General features: G+C 47.5%; 1 protein-coding gene across 3 annotated transcripts in view; it reads left to right on the top strand.

The window, feature by feature from the left end:
• Positions 1-18,846, top strand: part of SPAG8 (sperm associated antigen 8) — a 43,029-nt gene extending 24,183 nt beyond the window's left edge. For 2 of the 3 annotated variants that reach the window (XM_077281257.1, XM_077281259.1), the window contains 3 exons: positions 18,042-18,159; positions 18,269-18,331; positions 18,407-18,845. In XM_077281257.1, the coding sequence (XP_077137372.1) occupies positions 18,042-18,159; positions 18,269-18,331; positions 18,407-18,529 (304 nt within the window). In that variant the 3' untranslated portion in view covers positions 18,530-18,845. Of the gene's footprint in view, positions 1-18,041; positions 18,160-18,268; positions 18,332-18,406 lie in introns of all 3 variants that reach the window. The other variant, XM_077281260.1, reaches the window with a different exon arrangement.
• Positions 18,847-19,291: the final 445 nt, after the last annotated feature.

Consider the following 19,291-nt stretch of genomic DNA (forward strand, 5'->3'; position numbering starts at 1 on the left):
CTAGCTCAAAGGAAGGTCAGGTTTATAGGTTCTCTAATCAGCCAAACTGTTTTCAGCTGTGCTAACATACTTGCACAAGGGTATTCTAACCATCCATTCGCCTTCTTACACAGTTCGCAGACACAAAGTACCATAAGAAAACTGGACTGATGGTTGTTATGATGATATTGCATTACAAACCAGACGTTTGCAGCTAGAATAGTCATTTACCACATTAACAATGTATAGAGTGTATTTCTGAATCATTTAATGTTAGCTTCATTGGAAAAAACTGTGCTTTTCTTTAAAAAATAAAGACATTTCTAAGTGACCCTAAACTTTGGAACGGTAGTGTACGTCAACCACAGATAGAGGCGCTATTCACAAAATTAGAATATCATCAAAAAGTGAAACTCATTCTATAGAGTCATTACACACAGAGTGATCTATTTCACGTGTTTATTTCTGTTAATGTTGATGATTATAGCTTACAGCCAATGAAAACCCAAAAGTCATTATCTTAATAAATTAGAATAATTAACAAAAAACACTTGTAAAGGCTTCCTAAGCATTTAGAAAGGTCCCTTAGTCTGTTTCAGTAGCTCCACAATCATGGGGAAGACTGCTGACCTGACAGATGTCCAGAAGGCAGCCATTGACACACTCCGCAAGTAGGGGAAGCCACAAAAGGTCATTGGTAAAGAAGCCGGCTGTTCACACAGTGCTGTATCCAAGCAGATTAATGGAAAGTGGAGTGGAAGGAAAATGTGTGGTAGAAAAAGATGCACAAGCAACCGGGATAACCGCAGCCTGGAAAGGATTGTTAAGAAAAGGCCATTCAGTAATGTGGGGGAGATTCACAAGGAGCGGACTGCTGCTGGAGTCATTGCTTCACCACACACAGACGTGTCCAGGACATGGGCTACAAGTGTCACATTCCTTGTGTCAGCCTCTCATGACCAATAGACAACACCAGAAGCATCTTACCTGGGCCAAGGAGAAAAAGAACCGGACTGTTGTCAGTGGTCCAAGGTGTTGTTTTCAGATGAAAGTAATTTTGACATCTCATTTGGAAATCCAGGTCCCAGAGTCTGGAGGAAGAGTGGAGAGGCCACAATCCAAGCTGCTGGAGGTCTAGTGTGAAGTCTCCACAATCAGTGATGGTTTGGGGAGCCATGTCATCTGCTGGTGTAGGTCCACTGTGTTTTATCAAGACCAAAGTCAGCGCCGCCGTCTACCAGGACATTTTAGAGCACTTCATGCTTCCCTCAGCCGACAAGCTTTTTGGAGATGGAAATGTCATTCTCCAGCAGGACTTGGCACCTGTCCACACTGCCAAAAGTACCAATACCTGGTTTACAGACAGCAGTATCACTGTGCTTGATTGGCAGCAAACTCGCCTGACCTTAACCCCATAGATAATCTATGGAGTATTGTCAAGAGGAAGATGAGACACCAGACCCAATAATGCAGACAAGCTGAAGGCTGCTATGAAAGCAACCTGGGCTTCCATAACCCCTCAGTAGTGCCACAGGCTGATCGCCTCCATGCCACGCCGCATTGATGCAGTAATAGATGCAAAAGGAGCCGCGACCAAGTATTGAGGGCATTTACTGAACAGACATTTCTGTAGGGAACATTTCGGATTTTACAATCATTTTTCAAGCTGGTGTAATAAAGTATTCTTTACTGAGATAATGACTTTTGGGTTTTCATTGGCTGTAAGCCATAATCATCAACATTAACAGAAATAAACGCGTGAAATAGATCACTCTGTGTGTAATGACTCTATATAATATATGAGATTCACTTTTTGTATTGAACTGAAATAAATTCACTTTTTGATTATATTTTAATTTTGTGAGAAGCACTTGTAAATGGGCCCTAAGAGTTTTATCTCCCTCATCATGCACAGTTTGCACTGACATATGTACGCAGCAGCTGTGCACACGCAACGTGCCCTCCCCCGCTTGTACATCCGGATGCAGTGCAGTCTGTGTGGAGCCTCTAGGTCTGCTTCCCATTACAGCACAGGATAGGACAATTGGCTCTTTGTATATACACAAGAGACACTAAAAAGCTGCAGTTCTATGGTCTTACTGTACCCACCTGATAGAGAGATGTGCGAGTGTACTGAACCCACAAGAGAGACATGTGTGAGTGTACTGTATCCACCTGAGTGGAGATGTGCGAGTGTCCTGTATCCACCAGAGAGAGATGTGCGAGTGTACTGTACCCACAAGAGAGACGTGTGAATGTACTGTATCCACCAGAGAGAGATGTGCGAGTGTACTGTACTCACCTGATAGACATGTGCCAGTGTACTGTACCCATCTGATGGAGAGAAGAGATGTGTACTGTACTCACCTGATAGAGATGTGCAAATGTACTGTACCCACCTGATAGAGATGTGCAAATGTACTGTACCCACCTGAGAGTGATGTGCAAGTGTACTGTACAACCTGAGAGATGTGCAAGTGTACTGTACAACCTGAGAGATGTGCGAGTGTACTGTACTCACCTGATAGACATGTGCCAGTGTACTGTACCCATCTGATGGAGAGAAGAGATGTGTACTGTACCCACCTGATAGAGATGTGCAAATGTACTGTACCCACCTGAGAGTGATGTGCAAGTGTACTGTACAACCTGAGAGATGTGCGAGTGTACTGTACCCACCTGATGGAGAGATGTGCGAGTGTACTGTACCCACCTGATGGAGAGATGTGCGAGTGTACTGTACCCACCTGATGGAGTGGAGAGATGTGCGAGTGTGCTGTACCCACCTGATAGAGAAGAGATGTGCGAGTGTACTGTACCCACCTGATAGAGAAGAGATGTGTACTGTACTCACCTGATAGAGATGTGCAAATGTACTGTACCCACCTGAGAGAGATGTGCAAATGTACTGTACCCACCTGATAGAGATGTGCAAATGTACTGTACCCACCTGAGAGTGATGTGCAAGTGTACTGTACAACCTGAGAGATGTGCAAGTGTACTGTACAACCTGAGAGATGTGCGAGTGTACTGTAGTCACCTGATAGACATGTGCCAGTGTACTGTACCCATCTGATGGAGAGATGTGCGAGTGTACTGTACCCACCTGATGCAGAGAAGAGATGTGTACTGTACAACCTGAGAGATGTGCGAGTGTACTGAACCCACCAGAGAGAGATGTGCAAATGTACTGTACCCACCTGAGAGTGATGTGCAAGTGTACTGTACAACCTGAGAGATGTGCGAGTGTACTGTACCCACCTGATGGAGAGATGTGCGAGTGTACTGTACCCACCTGATGGAGTGGAGAGATGTGCGAGTGTGCTGTACCCACCTGATAGAGAAGAAATGTGCAAGTGCACTTGTAGTGAAATATGTATAGGTTTATACTGTATGTGTGACCAGCAGTTTAACATCTGCCCTGAAACTGCAGGTTTCACAAAGGTCACAACATATGGTATCCTGAGCAAGCAGTCTACTGTCTCCAATCTCGACAGGGGGTTCGCTGTGAACCAGGAAGAAGGGGAAACATTTCACACTTTTTAGCTCTTTTGAAGAGAGATGTCAATTATAGCCTGGCACTATCTATCTGTGGGAAACTTTACACCAAGAATTTCAAAGAAAATAATATATTTATTGGTGGAATGGCCATGGGCCAATGAAAAAGCAAGCAATTATAATATTAACCTGAGAGGCTGGTCTAGAAATCTGACCTCCAGGGTGACTCTATGAATCAGGCCTGTCTACATAGAATCGTGTTCACAGATTGAGGGGCAGCCTAGCTGGTGTGTATCCAGTCCATATTCACCCCCCCCCCCCCCCCCTCTCAGGGAGCAGGAAGCAGACTACAAAATTAGCTATTCTGTAAGTTTTCTCCTGTTTATTTTATAACTGTTTTGCATATTTGTATGTCTTTTTATTACCATATTTTTATACCTTTTTCTTTATTGTAAGCACTGTACCTGTTTGTATTAAAGCATAAAACTTTAACAAGTTGAACCTTGTATGTTCTAAAGAATTCATAGCCTTAAAGTGTTGATCCTTATGATTGGCAGACAGTAGTAGTAATATTTCCAGGACTCATCGCCCGTGTGTTCGGTGAGTGGTGGTGTCGGGGTCGTAACGACAAATACCCTTCCTTCACCAGTCATTCCAAATTAAACTATAAGCATGTGGTACCGGGTAAGAATGAGTCAGACAGGTAGCTGGTTCAATCTCAGTGCATGCTCGTGGATCCACACACATGTGTGTAACGGTCACAGCAACTGGCTTTATTCTAAAATACACAATACTATATTGAGTGTTAGGGGAAGGCGTGCATTAGGCGGGGTTTAAGCTAGCATTCAGTCTTTCTGATTTGTTCTGACGTCTTCTGGTGGATCCTCCTTTTCTTCACATTCCTTAAGTTTCGATTTCCAAAGAAATGGATCTTAACCCTTCGGTCACTAAACTGAAACGAAACTGAACACTGGCAGCCATCTTTAAATACAATTACATTTGCATTAGCAGATAGGAAAAAGTTATTGTTTTACAGTATAAGATATAAAAGTACAAAAAGTATATAAGGAAATATATTTTCACCTTGACAATCCCCCCTAAACACTAAGTTTTTCCCTTAAAGAAAGATCCTTCGAGACTGTCCATGTGATGGGAAAAGGGAGGTGGATTTCTTCATCCAGACACCTCAGAAACTCTCCCCTAGCGAGAGGCCTCCAGGCATCTGAACCCTTCACTAACCTCACATGGAGTTCTCCCACTGTCCCTAAACTAAATCTCTTGGCATCATCTGAGAATGGGGGATTTTGTCTACTCTCTTGAGGGGGACATACTTAGGGATCTCCCCTAGATCAGTACCATCGTACTCTGGTGGGTCTACTTCTTGATTGAGGAAGGCGCCAGTCGGAGTTGCTTTGGCAATAACCTTTTTATACAAGGGAATAACACAACAGAAAATTATCGATCCAATTATAAGGAGGGCAATTAGTACTAAACAAACTTATTGAAGGAATCCCTTGATCTCACCTAACCAACTGGAGAAGAAAGATGTGTCTACTCCAGCATACATGACACGTCGTCTTATTGTCCTAATTTGTTCAACTTCTTTAGAAACCTTCAGGTCTTTTGGATCTTCATTTCGCCATTCAGGTCTGGCTGTCTATATTTCGTCTCATAAGTCTTTGGTCATACTGTCAATGAATGTATTCACCAATACTCTAACATCAAGTTGGTTTATGGGACTGTACTCCATGTCTTCCCATTTCAGCTGTAACCGTCCAAAGTATAGCTCTACACTCTCTCCTTTGTCACATCTGTAAAAAGTCTAAATTTGCGTCCTAGCACGTCACCTGTTTTTGTGTTCACTAACTACCTAGGCCTGCCCAGGTGCACTTATACGTCCATCATATGGTCATTATTTGTCTGTAAAATGAGAAAGGTTGGTTCTCAGGGTCAGCCAATTGCTTTTGCGTAGCTAACTAGTCAGAGGGCCTTCAGGGATAATACTCCTGTATCTGTCTTACCCTACCTGATGTGGTTGGTTCTCTGGTGGTGGGGGCGACATGACATGCTGGTCTACAGCTCCTTCCCAAAAGGATTACTGTCAGCCTACTCCTAAAAGTTAATGTCTCCAGTATCCACCAACCACAATCCTGTGTCAGCTTCTTATATCACTGCATGTGATCTTGTCTGGACAGGATTCAGTGTAATTCTCTTAGGTCGGGTTGCAGCACGGGTCATACAAGTGTTAGGGCCCAAATCCTCAACTATACCCTGGAAGGCATCACAGCTATAATTGACAAATCTTTGTTCACTGTAATATATATATATAATTGATCCATTCAACATTTTTATTAATCTGCACCTGTGGGATTGTAGAAACAATGCCAGCATAAATCTGGTTCTGGGCTTTAAACTGGTCAGGCACCCCCCTTGGCACTCCAATGGTATCAATATATACTAGTGGATCTTCTTCATAACTCATGTGGAGCTGATCAAAACTTCTCCTCTTTCTGGTAGGTTCATCAGGTATCTTTGGTGTACATATATTGTGTATGTTTAATTAGCAAATCAGTATCTAAAGAACTGTTCTCCTTGCAGAAACCTGTCTCAAAAATCCCTACTGGTGTACCTGTGGTGTCGTGCGAATTATAGCAGTCCCAAGATCAAAAACAACAGCAACATTTCCCTTCAGTCACTACTGTGACTAAACACTGGTTCGGTCTCTTTTACAATATGAGGCGTGGATCCAGGTGCTCTTTCCTTCAAGTTTTACTGCAGTGGGGGTGACCAGGATCACTGTGTGGGGTCCTTCAAATCTTGTCTGGAGACAATCTCTACGCACAAACTTTTTCACATACACCAGGTCTCCTGGCACAAAGGGATGGTGTCCAGGAACCTTGTCTGGGTCTGGAAGAGAACTGAAGACAGTTAAATGCACTTTGGCAAGGTGTCCATGTGAGGCCTGCACATAGCTAGTCAAGTCCTGGTACTTGAGCTGCAACTGTTATGGAAAGAAACATTCAAAATTGGGGCTCCTGCCAAACAGAATCTCATACGGTGACAGTCCTGTCTTCCTGTTTGGGGTATATCTTACTGAAAACAAAGCTAGAGGAAGGCATTCTGTCCATGGTTTACCAGTCTCTGCCATTGCCTTCTGGATTTTAAGCTTAAGAGTTCCATTTAGTCTCTCCACTCTTCCACTGCTCTACGGATGGAGTATGCAATGCTTGACTTACCCCCAGTGCTGCCATTACCTCTGACATGATCTCTCCAGTAAAATGGGAACCCCGATCGCTTTCAATGACTTCAGGAACTCCATACCTGCATATGATCTCAGCCATCAGTTTCTTCGCCGTTATCTTAGCCGTAGCTTTGGCAACTGGGTAGGCTTCTGGCCAACCTGAAAATAAATCAATGCAGACCAACACATACTCATACGTCCTTACCCTGGGTAACTGAATTTAATCAATCTGCAGTCTCTGGAATTGGTTAAAGGGCCGGGGAGTGTGTTTGGATGGGGTTTTCACTGTCCTACCCTGATTATGTGTGGCACATATCATGCAGCTCTGTACCTGGCTTTCTGCGCAGGTGGAAAACCCGGGGGGCAATCCATTGTTTCTGTAGGGTGTCACACATGGCCGTCTTCGAGTGGTGCACATTCCCGTGCAGAACCTGTGCCATCATTGGGTACAGTACCTGTGGCAGGCAGACCTTTTCACCCCTCCCCATAGTCCAGTGATGGTATCAGAGCAAGCCCCTATCTCTTACCACCTATTTTTCTCCTCCTTACTTGCCTGTTCTTGTAACCGGGCTAAGATGTCTTTCAACACAAGTGGAGATGGTGGGGTGTCTAGGTGATGTACTTGAGAGGCTACAGGAGTGCTTGCTGCTTTCTTGGCAGCCTGGTCTGCCAGTGCGTTACCCTTTGTCCGTCCATCAGTGCCTTTGGTATGTGCCTTTACCTTTATGATGCCTGCTTGGGTGGGAAGCTGTAGTGCATTCATAAGTTGCTGGACTGCCTCAGCACATTGAATGGGGTGGCCATTTCCTGTCAGGAAAGCCCTGGCTCTCCAGATAGGCCCATAACCGTGTGCAATGCCAAAAGCATACCTGGAATCAGTGTAGATATTTACAGTCTTACCTTCTGCTAGTTTGCATGCTTCTTGTGCAGACATATGAGCTGGCATTGACTCTGCCTTGATTACCTCATGTTCTGAGACCACAGCATATCTGGTACAGAAGCATCCTCGGTCATCTTGGTGACGGGATCCATCTACAAAAAGCTCAAAATCAGCATTAGAATGGGCACACTAGAGACCAGCCGTTTCCTGAGACATCAATTCTAGACAATCATGGGGTTTGGAAACCTAATCTTGTTCCTCTGGATCCATTCTAGAAAGAAAAATAGTGTCCTCGCTCATGTCACCTGTCACCTACTCCTCCCCCCTTTGGATCCAGGGGAACTAGGAGAAAAGTAGCGGGGTTCAGGACAGTGCACCTTTTCAAAGTCACATTAGTAGGCATGAGAATAGCACACCGAAGTCGCAGCTGTCCAGCCATGGACATATGTGGCTAGATTGTACTTGGTTAAGGATACCATATACATCGTGGGGTATGGACCGTCAGTGGGTGACTGAAAACAATCTCTGAAGACTTGGGTAGCAACAACTGGACAGACAACACGGCCCAAACACATAAGGGACTTCCTCTTGCCACCGTATCCAGGCGGCCGCTGTAATAAGCAACAGGTCTCTATTTGTCTCCATGAAGCTGAATCAGCACACCTGTAGCATGTCCTGCATAGGTGAGCTCTGTCTGCAAGGCAGTCTGCAATACTGTACGGCAGTGCTCGGGTGTCTTGTAATCATATATAGGGCCTGCAATGTGTAACACTATATCACAGGGCAAATTCCCTCTTCGAGTGGACATAGCGTCTCCTGGATGCAAGGGGCCATAAGTGGCAAGGTAGGCCTGACACTCTTGGGCTATGACTGGGCTTCCCTTTTTAGCTATCTGTTGGGCCAAACCACCTCTATGTGACAGGGTAGAGTTAGCTGGGTTCACTATGGCTCCTATCTGGTGGGTATTTATGTCCCCATACCCTACTGAGAAAAGAACCTGGGATTCCTGAGGTGTGATGTAGTAACGTGAATGACAGGGAACCAAACTTCAGATTCCTGGAAAATCTAGCCTTGTAAGTGTGAAGGTTTCACGGGAAGAGGAGATGTAGGGGCCTTTCCGGGCTGGGGGGGTCTGCCATCTACATCGATTAAAACAAGCTCTTGGTCTGAAAATTGACATAAGGAAGCTGGGAGGGAGTTAGATTCCTATACAGGGTTAAAGGCGTATTGGAGTGTGAAGCTGGACTCACGTGTACAAAGGAGGGGGCAGAAACTGGAGTCTGTTACATGGAGATAAGAAACACTGATCTCGCAGCTGCAGCGGTGGGGGCCAGTGAGCGAGCAAGAATCACTACGGCTAGTGATTTAACCCTTGTCTTTCCTGCTGGGCTAAATTCTTTTGAAAACTCTTTAGTGGAAATCTCAATATCGGGTCTACTACAAAAAGGTATGAATGGGCTTTTTGTTACAATGGGAATCCCAGATCTTTAAATACTACCATAAGACGCCCATAGAACTTCTCGGCAATCCAGTATATATTGCTGCCTTGACTGTAAGGGGCACAGGGTTTACAGTCGGGAGTAGAGGCTTAATTTCCTGGGGAGGGACCATATTATCTAACAGGGAGACCCCCTGTTTATCTTCAATTTGCTATATATATCAATCACTCAACTTGATACAGGTAATTACCAATCTTTCAATTACTTACAAGTTTTCCTCTAAGACTAGACACAGATCTATTTCACTTCCAATTTCATACAGTACTTATTGCTTTAAACACAAATCTCTCAGCCTGTACTAAACCAAGGACAGAAAAAAAAACTTTGGAATGCAATACATGGTTCCCCGTCCCTCTAGCCCACAGCACCGAAGGGAAAAATTACAAGCAGATCGCGCAGGGATTCACGCACCCCCTCCCATCTAGTAACACGGAGATAAGAACTTTCGCTGCATTCCACAGCGCACAAGGGAGAATACAAAAGCCCAGCTGTATGCCCCCCTCTTCTCCAGCACGTAGCGTAGATAAGGAGAAAAGAGGAGAACTGACAAAGAAATCTCGCAGCGGTCCGCTCCCCCCCCTTTCATCTCCTACAAAGTAACAAATTGCAGCAGTTTTCAGACTTAATTTCTACAAAACTTTCCTATGATCCTCCGTGATCTGGGCGGAGCCCCAAGGACAGTCCGTACGCACACACACGGCAGGTTTCCACCCAGGTTGGATTCTGCACAACACAAACAGGACACAGCTACGCTTCTGGAGAGCTCATCCCGTCGCCATTACAGGGCGGTGGCTGGGACTGCATTTTCATCGTCAGTGGCACGGCGGCCATTTTACAATCTGTAAGATCACAGTTCAAAGGCATTTTATAACCAAACACGGGCTCTACATTGTCTGATCCTTCCTCTCCATCAACCTATTTTCATCCTTTGTTCTTTAAGCCTCGCGCAACTCGCAGATAAGCTTCTTGACTGTCTCTTGCCCTCCCGTGACCATTGTCTTGACTTCCACAGCATCCTCATCTAACTTGTGGGGCACGGACTTCTACTTTAAGATACGCAGCTTGGCTCCCAGGATACTATGGCCTCCTGCAGTAGGCCACTGGCAGCGATCTTCAACACTGATATTCTAAAAACACGGAGCCTCTCGCTCAACGTATAAGAAAAAGAGCCTCGCGCTCAATATTTCCATCCCTAACCTGAACAACAGTGATTAACAGACTATCCTGCCACGATATCCCAAACAGTCGGGAGGCGGTCTCCTAGTGAGAGCCCTCCACAAAAATTCTGGTGGTCCCGTACGGAGCGTCTTAATTACCTGTTTCTGGTGGTCCCGTTCCGGGACGTCTTAATTACCTGTTTCTGGTGGTCCCGTTCCGGGACGTCTTAATTACCTGTTTCTGGTGGTCCCGTTCCGGGACGTCTTAATTACCTATTTCTGGTGGCTCCGTACAGGGCGTCTTAATTACCTATTTGTACTCAAAATTCTGGTGGTCCCCCACTTGGGACGTCTTAATTACCGGTTAGTACAATATCACAGAGGCTGCGTCTCCTATCCCATTCTCTAAGCTGCCCCACAATCTACAACTGGCTCAATTTTTCAGTCCACTTCACTACTAGACAATAGTCACGGGTAGGATGGTTGAATGGAGTACAATGACCGGTGGAGGAGGTGTGGTGTACAGAGGACGCACAGAATGCGACGTCTCTCAGTTGCTGGTTCAGAGCGTGGCACAGGATCGCGTTCGATCTCACCACTCGACCGGTCACCTCCCCAGACCCAAAGAGACCACAGACAAACCAATAACGGCTGAGACACTAGCAAGTGTGACATATACAGTGTATATGATCACCACTTACCGTGTGCGGAGGGTGATCAGTCCTCGAGGTCAGCCACTACGGGTATCATCCACAGACATCCAGGCATGGGTCCAGGGGGCCTCGGATCGCTGGCCACGCCCCCCGTTGGGCTGCCAATTGTCGGGGTCGTAACGACAAATACCCTTCCTTCACCAGTCATTCCAAATTAAACTATAAGCATGTGGTACCGGGTAAGAATGAGTCAGACAGGTAGCTGGTTCAATCTCAGTGCATGCTCGTGGATCCACACACATGTGTGTAACGGTCACAGCAACTGGCTTTATTCTAAAATACACAATACTATATTGAGTGTTAGGGGAAGGCGTGCATTAGGCGGGGTTTAAGCTAGCATTCAGTCTTTCTGATTTGTTCTGATGTCTTCTGGTGGATCCTCCTTTTCTTCACATTCCTTAAGTTTCGATTTCCAAAGAAATGGATCTTAACCCTTCGGTCACTAAACTGAAACGAAACTGAACACTGGCAGCCATCTTTAAATACAATTACATTTACATTAGCAGATAGGAAAAACTTATTGTTTTACAGTATAAGATATAAAAGTACAAAAAGTATATAAGGAAATATATTTTCACCTTGACAGTGGCAGCGTGTATGAGCGGGTGTGTGGCCTGGGTCGGTGTGTGATTTATGCTCCCATTACAGCATAGGACAGAGGTTGAATGCTGGACTGAGAGAGGGGAGATAGATTAACCCTTGCAGGCGCAACCCCAAGTCGCGTGCTGAGAGTGGATCTGTGACAGTACTGTACCCACCTGAGAGCGGAGAGATGTGCGAGTATACTGTACCCACCTGATGGAGAGATGTGCGAGTGTACTGTACCTACCTGATAGAGAGGGGATGTGCGAATGTACTGTACCCACCTGAGAAAGGAGATGTGTGAGTGTACTGTACCCACCTGAGAGAGATGTGTGTGTACTGTACCCACCTGATGGAGAGATGTGCGAATGTACTGTACCCACCTGAGAAAGGAGATGTGTGAGTGTACTGTACCCACCTGAGAGAGATGTGTGTGTACTGTACCCACCTGATGGAGAGATGTGTGAGTGTACTGTACCCACCTGATGGAGAGATGTGCGAGTATACTGTACCCACCTGAGAAAGGAGATGTGCGAGTGTGCTGTACACACCTGAGAGGAGATGTGCGAGTATACTGTACCCACCTGAGAAAGGAGATGTGCGAGTGTGCTGTACACACCTGAGAGGAGATGTGCGAGTATACTGTACCCACCTGAGAAAGGAGATGTGTGAGTGTACTGTACCCACATGAGAGATGTGCGAATGTACTGTACCCACCTGAGAAAGGAGATGTGTGAGTGTACTGTACCCACCTGAGAGAGATGTGTGAGTGTCCTGTACCCACCTGATGGAGAGATGTGCGAATGTACTGTACCCACCTGAGAAAGGAGATGTGTGAGTGTACTGTACCCACCTGAGAGAGATGTGCGAGTGTCCTGTACCCACCTGATGGAGAGATGTGCGAATGTACTGTACCCACCTGAGAAAGGAGATGTGTGAGTGTACTGTACCCACCTGATGGAGAGATGTGTGAGTGTACTGTACCCACCTGATGGAGAGATGTGTGAGTGTACTGTACCCACCTGATGGAGAGATGTGCGAGTGTGCTGTACCCACCTGATAGAGAGAAGAGATGTGTGAGTGTACTGTACCTACCTGAGAGTGGAGAGATGTGCGAGTGTCCTGTACCTACCTGAGAGAGGAGAGATGTGCGAGTGTACTGTACCCACCTGAGAGCGGAGAGATGTGTGAGTGTACTGTACCTACCTGAGAGCGGAGAGATGTGCGAGTGTACTGTACCCACCTGATGGAGAGGAGAGATGTGCGAGTGTACTGTACCTACCTGAGAGCGGAGAGATGTGCGAGTGTACTGTACCCACCTGAGAGCGGAGATATGTGCGAGTATACTGTACCCACCTGAGAGCGGAGAGATGTGCGAGTGTCCTGTACCCACCTGAGAGCGGAGAGATGTGCGAGTGTACTGTACCCACCTGATGGAGAGATGTGCGAGTATACTGTACCCACCTGAGAAAGGAGATGTGCGAGTGTACTGTACCCACCTGAGAAAGGAGATGTGCGAGTATACTGTACCCACCTGAGAAAGGAGATGTGCGAGTATACTGTACCCACCTGAGAAAGGAGATGTGTGAGTGTACTGTACCCACCTGAGAGATGTGCGAGTGTACTGTGCCCACTTGATGGAGAGGAGATGTGCGAGTGTACTGTACCCACCTGAGAGATGTGCGAGTATACTGTACCCACCTGAGAAAGGAGATGTGTGAGTGTACTGTACCCACCTGAGAGATGTGCGAGTGTACTGTACCCACCTGATGGAGAGGAGATGTGCGAGTGTGCTGTACCCACCTGAGAGATGTACGAGTGTACTGTGCCCACCAGATAGATGAGTGAGTGTACTGTACCCACCTGATAGAGAGAAGAGATGTGTGAGTGTACTGTACCTACCTGAGAGCGGAGAGATGTGCGAGTGTACTGTACCCACCTGATGGAGAGAAGAGATGTGCGAGTGTACTGTACCCACCTGATGGAGAGGAGAGATTTGCGAGTGTACTGTACCTACCTGAGAGTGGAGAGATATGCGAGTGTACTGTACCCACCTGAGAGCGGAGAGATGTGCGAGTGTACTGTACCCACCTGAGAGCGGAGAGATGTGCGAGTGTCCTGTACCCACCTGAGAGTGGAGAGATGTGCGAGTGTACTGTATCTACCTGAGAGCGGAGAGATGTGCGAGTGTACTGTACCCACCTGAGAGCGGAGAGATGTGCAAGTGTACTGTACCTACCTGAGAGCGGAGAGATGTGCGAGTGTACTGTACCCACCTGATGGAGAGAAGAGATGTGTGAGTGTACTGTACCCACCTGATGGAGAGGAGAGATGTGCGAGTGTACTGTACCCACCTGATGGAGAGGAGAGATGTGCGAGTGTACTGTACCCACCTGATGGAGAGGAGAGATGTGCGAGTGTACTGTACCCACCTGATGGAGAGGAGAGATGTGCGAGTGTACTGTACCCACCTGATGGAGAGGAGAGATGTGCGAGTGTACTGTACCCACCTGAGAGCGGAGAGATGTGCGAGTGTCCTGTACCCACCTGAGAGCGGAGAGATGTGCGAGTGTACTGTACCCACCTGAGAGCGGAGAGATGTGCGAGTGTACTGTACCCACCTGATGGAGAGAAGAGATGTGTGAGTGTACTGTACCCACCTGATGGAGAGGAGAGATGTGCGAGTGTACTGTACCCACCTGATGGAGAGTAGAGATGTGCGAGTGTACTGTACCCACCTGAGAGCGGAGAGATGTGCGAGTGTACTGTACCTACCTGAGAGATGTGCGAGTGTACTGTACCTACCTGAGAGCGGAGAGATGTGCGAGTGTACTGTACCCACCTGAGAGCGGAGAGATGTGTGAGTGTACTGTACCTACCTGAGAGAGGAGAGATGTGCGAGTGTCCTGTACCCACCTGATGGAGAGAAGAGATGTGCGAGTGTACTGTACCTACCTGAGAGCGGAGAGATGTGCGAGTGTACTGTACCTACCTGAGAGCGGAGAGATGTGCGAGTGTACTGTACCTACCTGAGAGCAGAGAGATGTGCGAGTGTACTGTACCCACCTGATGGAGAGGAGAGATGTGCGAGTGTACTGTACCCACCTGATGGAGAGAAGAGATGTGCGAGTGTACTGTACCTACCTGAGAGCGGAGAGATGTGCGAGTGTACTGTACCTACCTGAGAGTGGAGAGATGTGCGAGTGTACTGTACCTACCTGAGAGAGGAGAGATGTGTGAGTGTACTGTACCTACCTGAGAGCGGAGAGATGTGCGAGTGTCCTGTACCCACCTGAGAGCGGAGAGATGTGCGAGTGTACTGTACCCACCTGATGGAGAGAAGAGATGTGCGAGTGTACTGTACCTACCTGAGAGCGGAGAGATGTGCGAGTGTACTGTACCTACCTGAGAGCGGAGAGATGTGCGAGTGTACTGTACCCACCTGATGGAGAGAAGAGATGTGTGAGTGTCCTGTACCCACTTGAGAGCAGAGAGATGTGCGAGTGTACTGTACCCACCTGATGGAGAGGAGAGATGTGCGAGTGTACTGTACCCACCTGATGGAGAGGAGAGATGTGCGAGTGTACTGTACCCACCTGAGAGCGGAGAGATGTGCGAGTGTCCTGTACCCACCTGAGAGCGGAGAGATGTGCGAGTGTACTGTACCCACCTGAGAGCGGAGAGATGTGTGAGTGTACTGTACCCACCTGATGGAGAGAAGAGATGTGTGAGTGTACTGTACCCACCTGATGGAGAGAAGAGATGTGCGAGTGTACTGTACCTACCTGAGAGCGGAGAGATGTGCGAGTGTACTGTACCTACCTGAGAGCGGAGAGATGTGCGAGTGTACTGTACCCACCTGATGGAGAGAAGAGATGTGTGAGTGTACTGTACCCACCTGATGGAGAGAAGAGATGTTCGAGTGTACTGTACCTACCTGAGAGCGGAGAGATGTGCGAGTGTACTGTACCTACCTGAGAGCGGAGAGATGTTCGAGTGTACTGTACCTACCTGAGAGCGGAGAGATGTTCGAGTGTACAGTACCTACCTGATGGAGAGGAAAGATGTGCGAGTGTACTCTACCCACCTGATGGAGAGGAGAGATGTGCGAGTGTACTGTACCCACCTGAGAGTGGAGAGATGTGTGAGTGTACTGTACCCACCTGAGAGCGGAGAGATGTGCGAGTGTACTGTACCTACCTAAGAGCGGAGAGATGTGCGAGTGTACTGTACCTACCTGAGAGCGGAGAGATGTGCGAGTGTCCTGTACCCACCTGATGGAGAGAAGAGATGTGCGAGTGTACTGTACCTACCTGAGAGCGGAGAGATGTGCGAGTGTACTGTACCTACCTGAGAGCGGAGAGATGTGCGAGTGTACTGTACCGACCTGAGAGCGGAGAGATGTGCGAGTGTACTGTACCCACCTGATGGAGAGAAGAGATGTGCGAGTGTACTGTACCTACCTGAGAGCGGAGAGATGTGCGAGTGTACTGTACCCACCTGAGAGCGGAGAGATGTGCGAGTGTACTGTACCTACCTGATGGAGAGGAGAGATGTGCGAGTGTACTGTACCCACCTGAGAGCGGAGAGATGTGCGAGTGTACTGTACCTACCTGAGAGCGGAGAGATGTGCGAGTGTACTGTACCTACCTGAGAGCGGAGAGATGTGCGAGTGTACTGTACCCACCTGAGAGCGGAGAGATGTGCGAGTGTACTGTACCTACCTGAGAGCGGAGAGATGTGCGAGTGTACTGTACCCACCTGAGAGCGGAGAGATGTGCGAGTGTACTGTACCCACCTGAGAGCGGAGAGATGTGCGAGTGTACTGTACCTACCTGAGAGCGGAGAGATGTGCGAGTGTACTGTACCCACCTGAGAGCGGAGAGATGTGCGAGTGTACTGTACCTACCTGAGAGCGGAGAGATGTGCGAGTGTACTGTACCTACCTGAGAGCGGAGAGATGTGCGAGTGTACTGTACCCACCTGATGGAGAGAAGAGATGTGTGAGTGTACTGTACCCACCTGATGGAGAGGAGAGATGTGCGAGTGTACTGTACCCACCTGATGGAGAGGAGAGATGTGCGAGTGTACTGTACCCACCTGAGAGCGGAGAGATGTGTGAGTGTACTGTACCTACCTGAGAGCGGAGAGATGTGCGAGTGTACTGTACCTACCTGAGAGAGGAGAGATGTGCGAGTGTACTGTACCCACCTGATGGAGAGAAGAGATGTGTGAGTGTACTGTACCCACCTGATGGATAGGAGAGATGTGCGAGTGTACTGTACCTACCTGAGAGCGGAGAGATGTGCGAGTATACTGTACCCACCTGATGGAGAGGAGAGATGTGCGAGTGTACTGTACCCACCTGATGGAGAGGAGAGATGTGCGAGTGTACTGTACCCACCTGATGGAGAGAAGAAATGTGCGAGTGTACTGTACCTACCTGAGAGCGGAGAGATGTGCGAGTGTACTGTACCCACCTGATGGAGAGGAGAGATGTGCGAGTGTACTGTACCTACCTGATGTAGAGGAGAGATGTGCGAGTGTACTGTACCCACCTGATGGAGAGAAGAGATGTGCGAGTGTACTGTACCCACCTGATGGAGAGGAGAGATGTGCGAGTGTACTGTACCCACCTGAGAGCGGAGAGATGTGTGAGTGTACTGTACCTACCTGAGAGCGGAGAGATGTGCGAGTATACTGTACCCACCTGATGGAGAGGAGAGATGTGCGAGTGTACTGTACCTACCTGAGAGCGGAGAGATGTGCGAGTGTACTGTACCCACCTGATGGAGAGGAGAGATGTGCGAGTGTACTGTACCCACCTGAGAGCGGAGAGATGTGCGAGTGTACTGTACCCACCTGATGGAGAGGAGAGATGTGCGAGTGTACTGTACCCACCTGAGAGCGGAGAGATGTGCGAGTGTCCTTTACCCACCTGAGAGCGGAGAGATGTGCGAGTGTACTGTACCTACCTGAGAGCGGAGAGATGTGCGAGTGTACTGTACCTACCTGAGAGCGGAGAGATGTGCGAGTGTACTGTACCTACCTGAGAGCGGAGAGATGTGCGAGTGTACTGTACCTACCTGAGAGCGGAGAGATGTGCGAGTGTACTGTACCTACCTGAGAGCGGAGAGATGTGCGAGTGTACTGTACCTACCTGAGAGCGGAGAGATGTGCGAGTGTACTGTACCTACCTGAGAGCGGAGAGATGTGCGAGTGTACTGTACCTACCTGAGAGCGGAGAGATGTGCGAGTGTACTGTACCTACCTGAGAGCGGAGAGATGTGCGAGTGTACTGTACCTACCTGAGAGCGGAGAGATGTGCGAGTGTACTGTACCTACCTGAGAGCGGAGAGATGTGCGAGTGTACTGTACCCACCTGAGAGCGGAGAGATGTGCGAGTGTACTGTACCCACCTGATGGAGAGAAGAGATGTGTACTGTACTGACCACAGAATGAAGATTTGATGCTTTTATATTCTGGTTTCAGTCAAGAGATTCTTGAAGAACTGAGGTCGCCATTGGAGGAGACTAGTGTCACCGAATCTTCTAGTAAGAGGGACTATCAGGTGGAGGGTTTCTTACCAAAGATTCCCACTCCCAGTAAGGTACTTAGCGCTGCAAGCTGGTCAGATGTGATTAGTGGATCCTCATGATCATCGTGGCTGGAGAGTCGGCTTGTGTATGTAACTGATTATTGTATTTTATGCTTGACAGGAATACGACTACCAGATGGATCAGGCCAAGACCTTCTGGATGGAGAATGCTAACAGAATCACTGTAAGTCCTATGTTATTATGTGACCCTTGTTGGTTTTAGTGGTGATCCCTCTTGTTATCTTCCTTTCTTATCCAGGGAGTTTCGGACATCAGAACTAGGAACTCTCCCTTCAAAAGGAGCTCAGCTTTTAGCACTCCAATATCACACTATCTGGATCAGTCTGTCCCACACAGCATTGAAAATTATCCCAACATGTAATTCTCAGAACTCTGAAAATTATCCTGAGCAGAAGTGTCACCATACAGCACAAGTGAATGCTCTATAGGTCAGATGAAAAAAATAAAACATCTCCAGAATCACTGTCCCATCCAGAGTTATTGTTATACATCACACCCAAGAAAACAATGCTCCTTATGTTATAGTCACAGCCAGCAGAATGATACACCGGTGTCACAGTCACAACCAAGGGACTAGCCCCTCTACGTCACAGTCACAACCAAGAGAGCAAACAATCTGCCTATGTCAGTGTTACAGCCAGGACAAAAATCTACCTATGTCACAGTCACAACCAGCAGAACAATCTCTACATCAGTCACAACCAACAGAACAATCTCTACATCTGTCACAACCAACAGAACAATCTCTACATCAGTCACAACAGCAGAACAATCTCTACATCTGTCACAACCAACAGAACAATCTCTACATCAGTCACAACCAGCAGAACAATCTCTACATCAGTCACAACCAACAGAACAATCTCTACATCAGTCACAACCAACAGAACAATCTCTACATCAGTCACAACCAGCAGAACAATCTCTACATCAGTCACAACCAACAGAACAATCTCTACATCAGTCACAACCAGCAGAACAATCTCTACATCTGTCACAACCAACAGAACAATCTCTACATCAGTCACAACCAGCAGAACAATCTCTACATCAGTCACAACCAACAGAACAATCTCTACATCAGTCACAACCAACAGAACAATCTCGCTACATCTGTCACAAC

This window comes from Ranitomeya variabilis, chromosome 1 (genome assembly GCF_051348905.1).
Source record: "Ranitomeya variabilis isolate aRanVar5 chromosome 1, aRanVar5.hap1, whole genome shotgun sequence".
In the NCBI taxonomy this organism is placed as follows: domain Eukaryota; kingdom Metazoa; phylum Chordata; class Amphibia; order Anura; family Dendrobatidae; genus Ranitomeya; species Ranitomeya variabilis.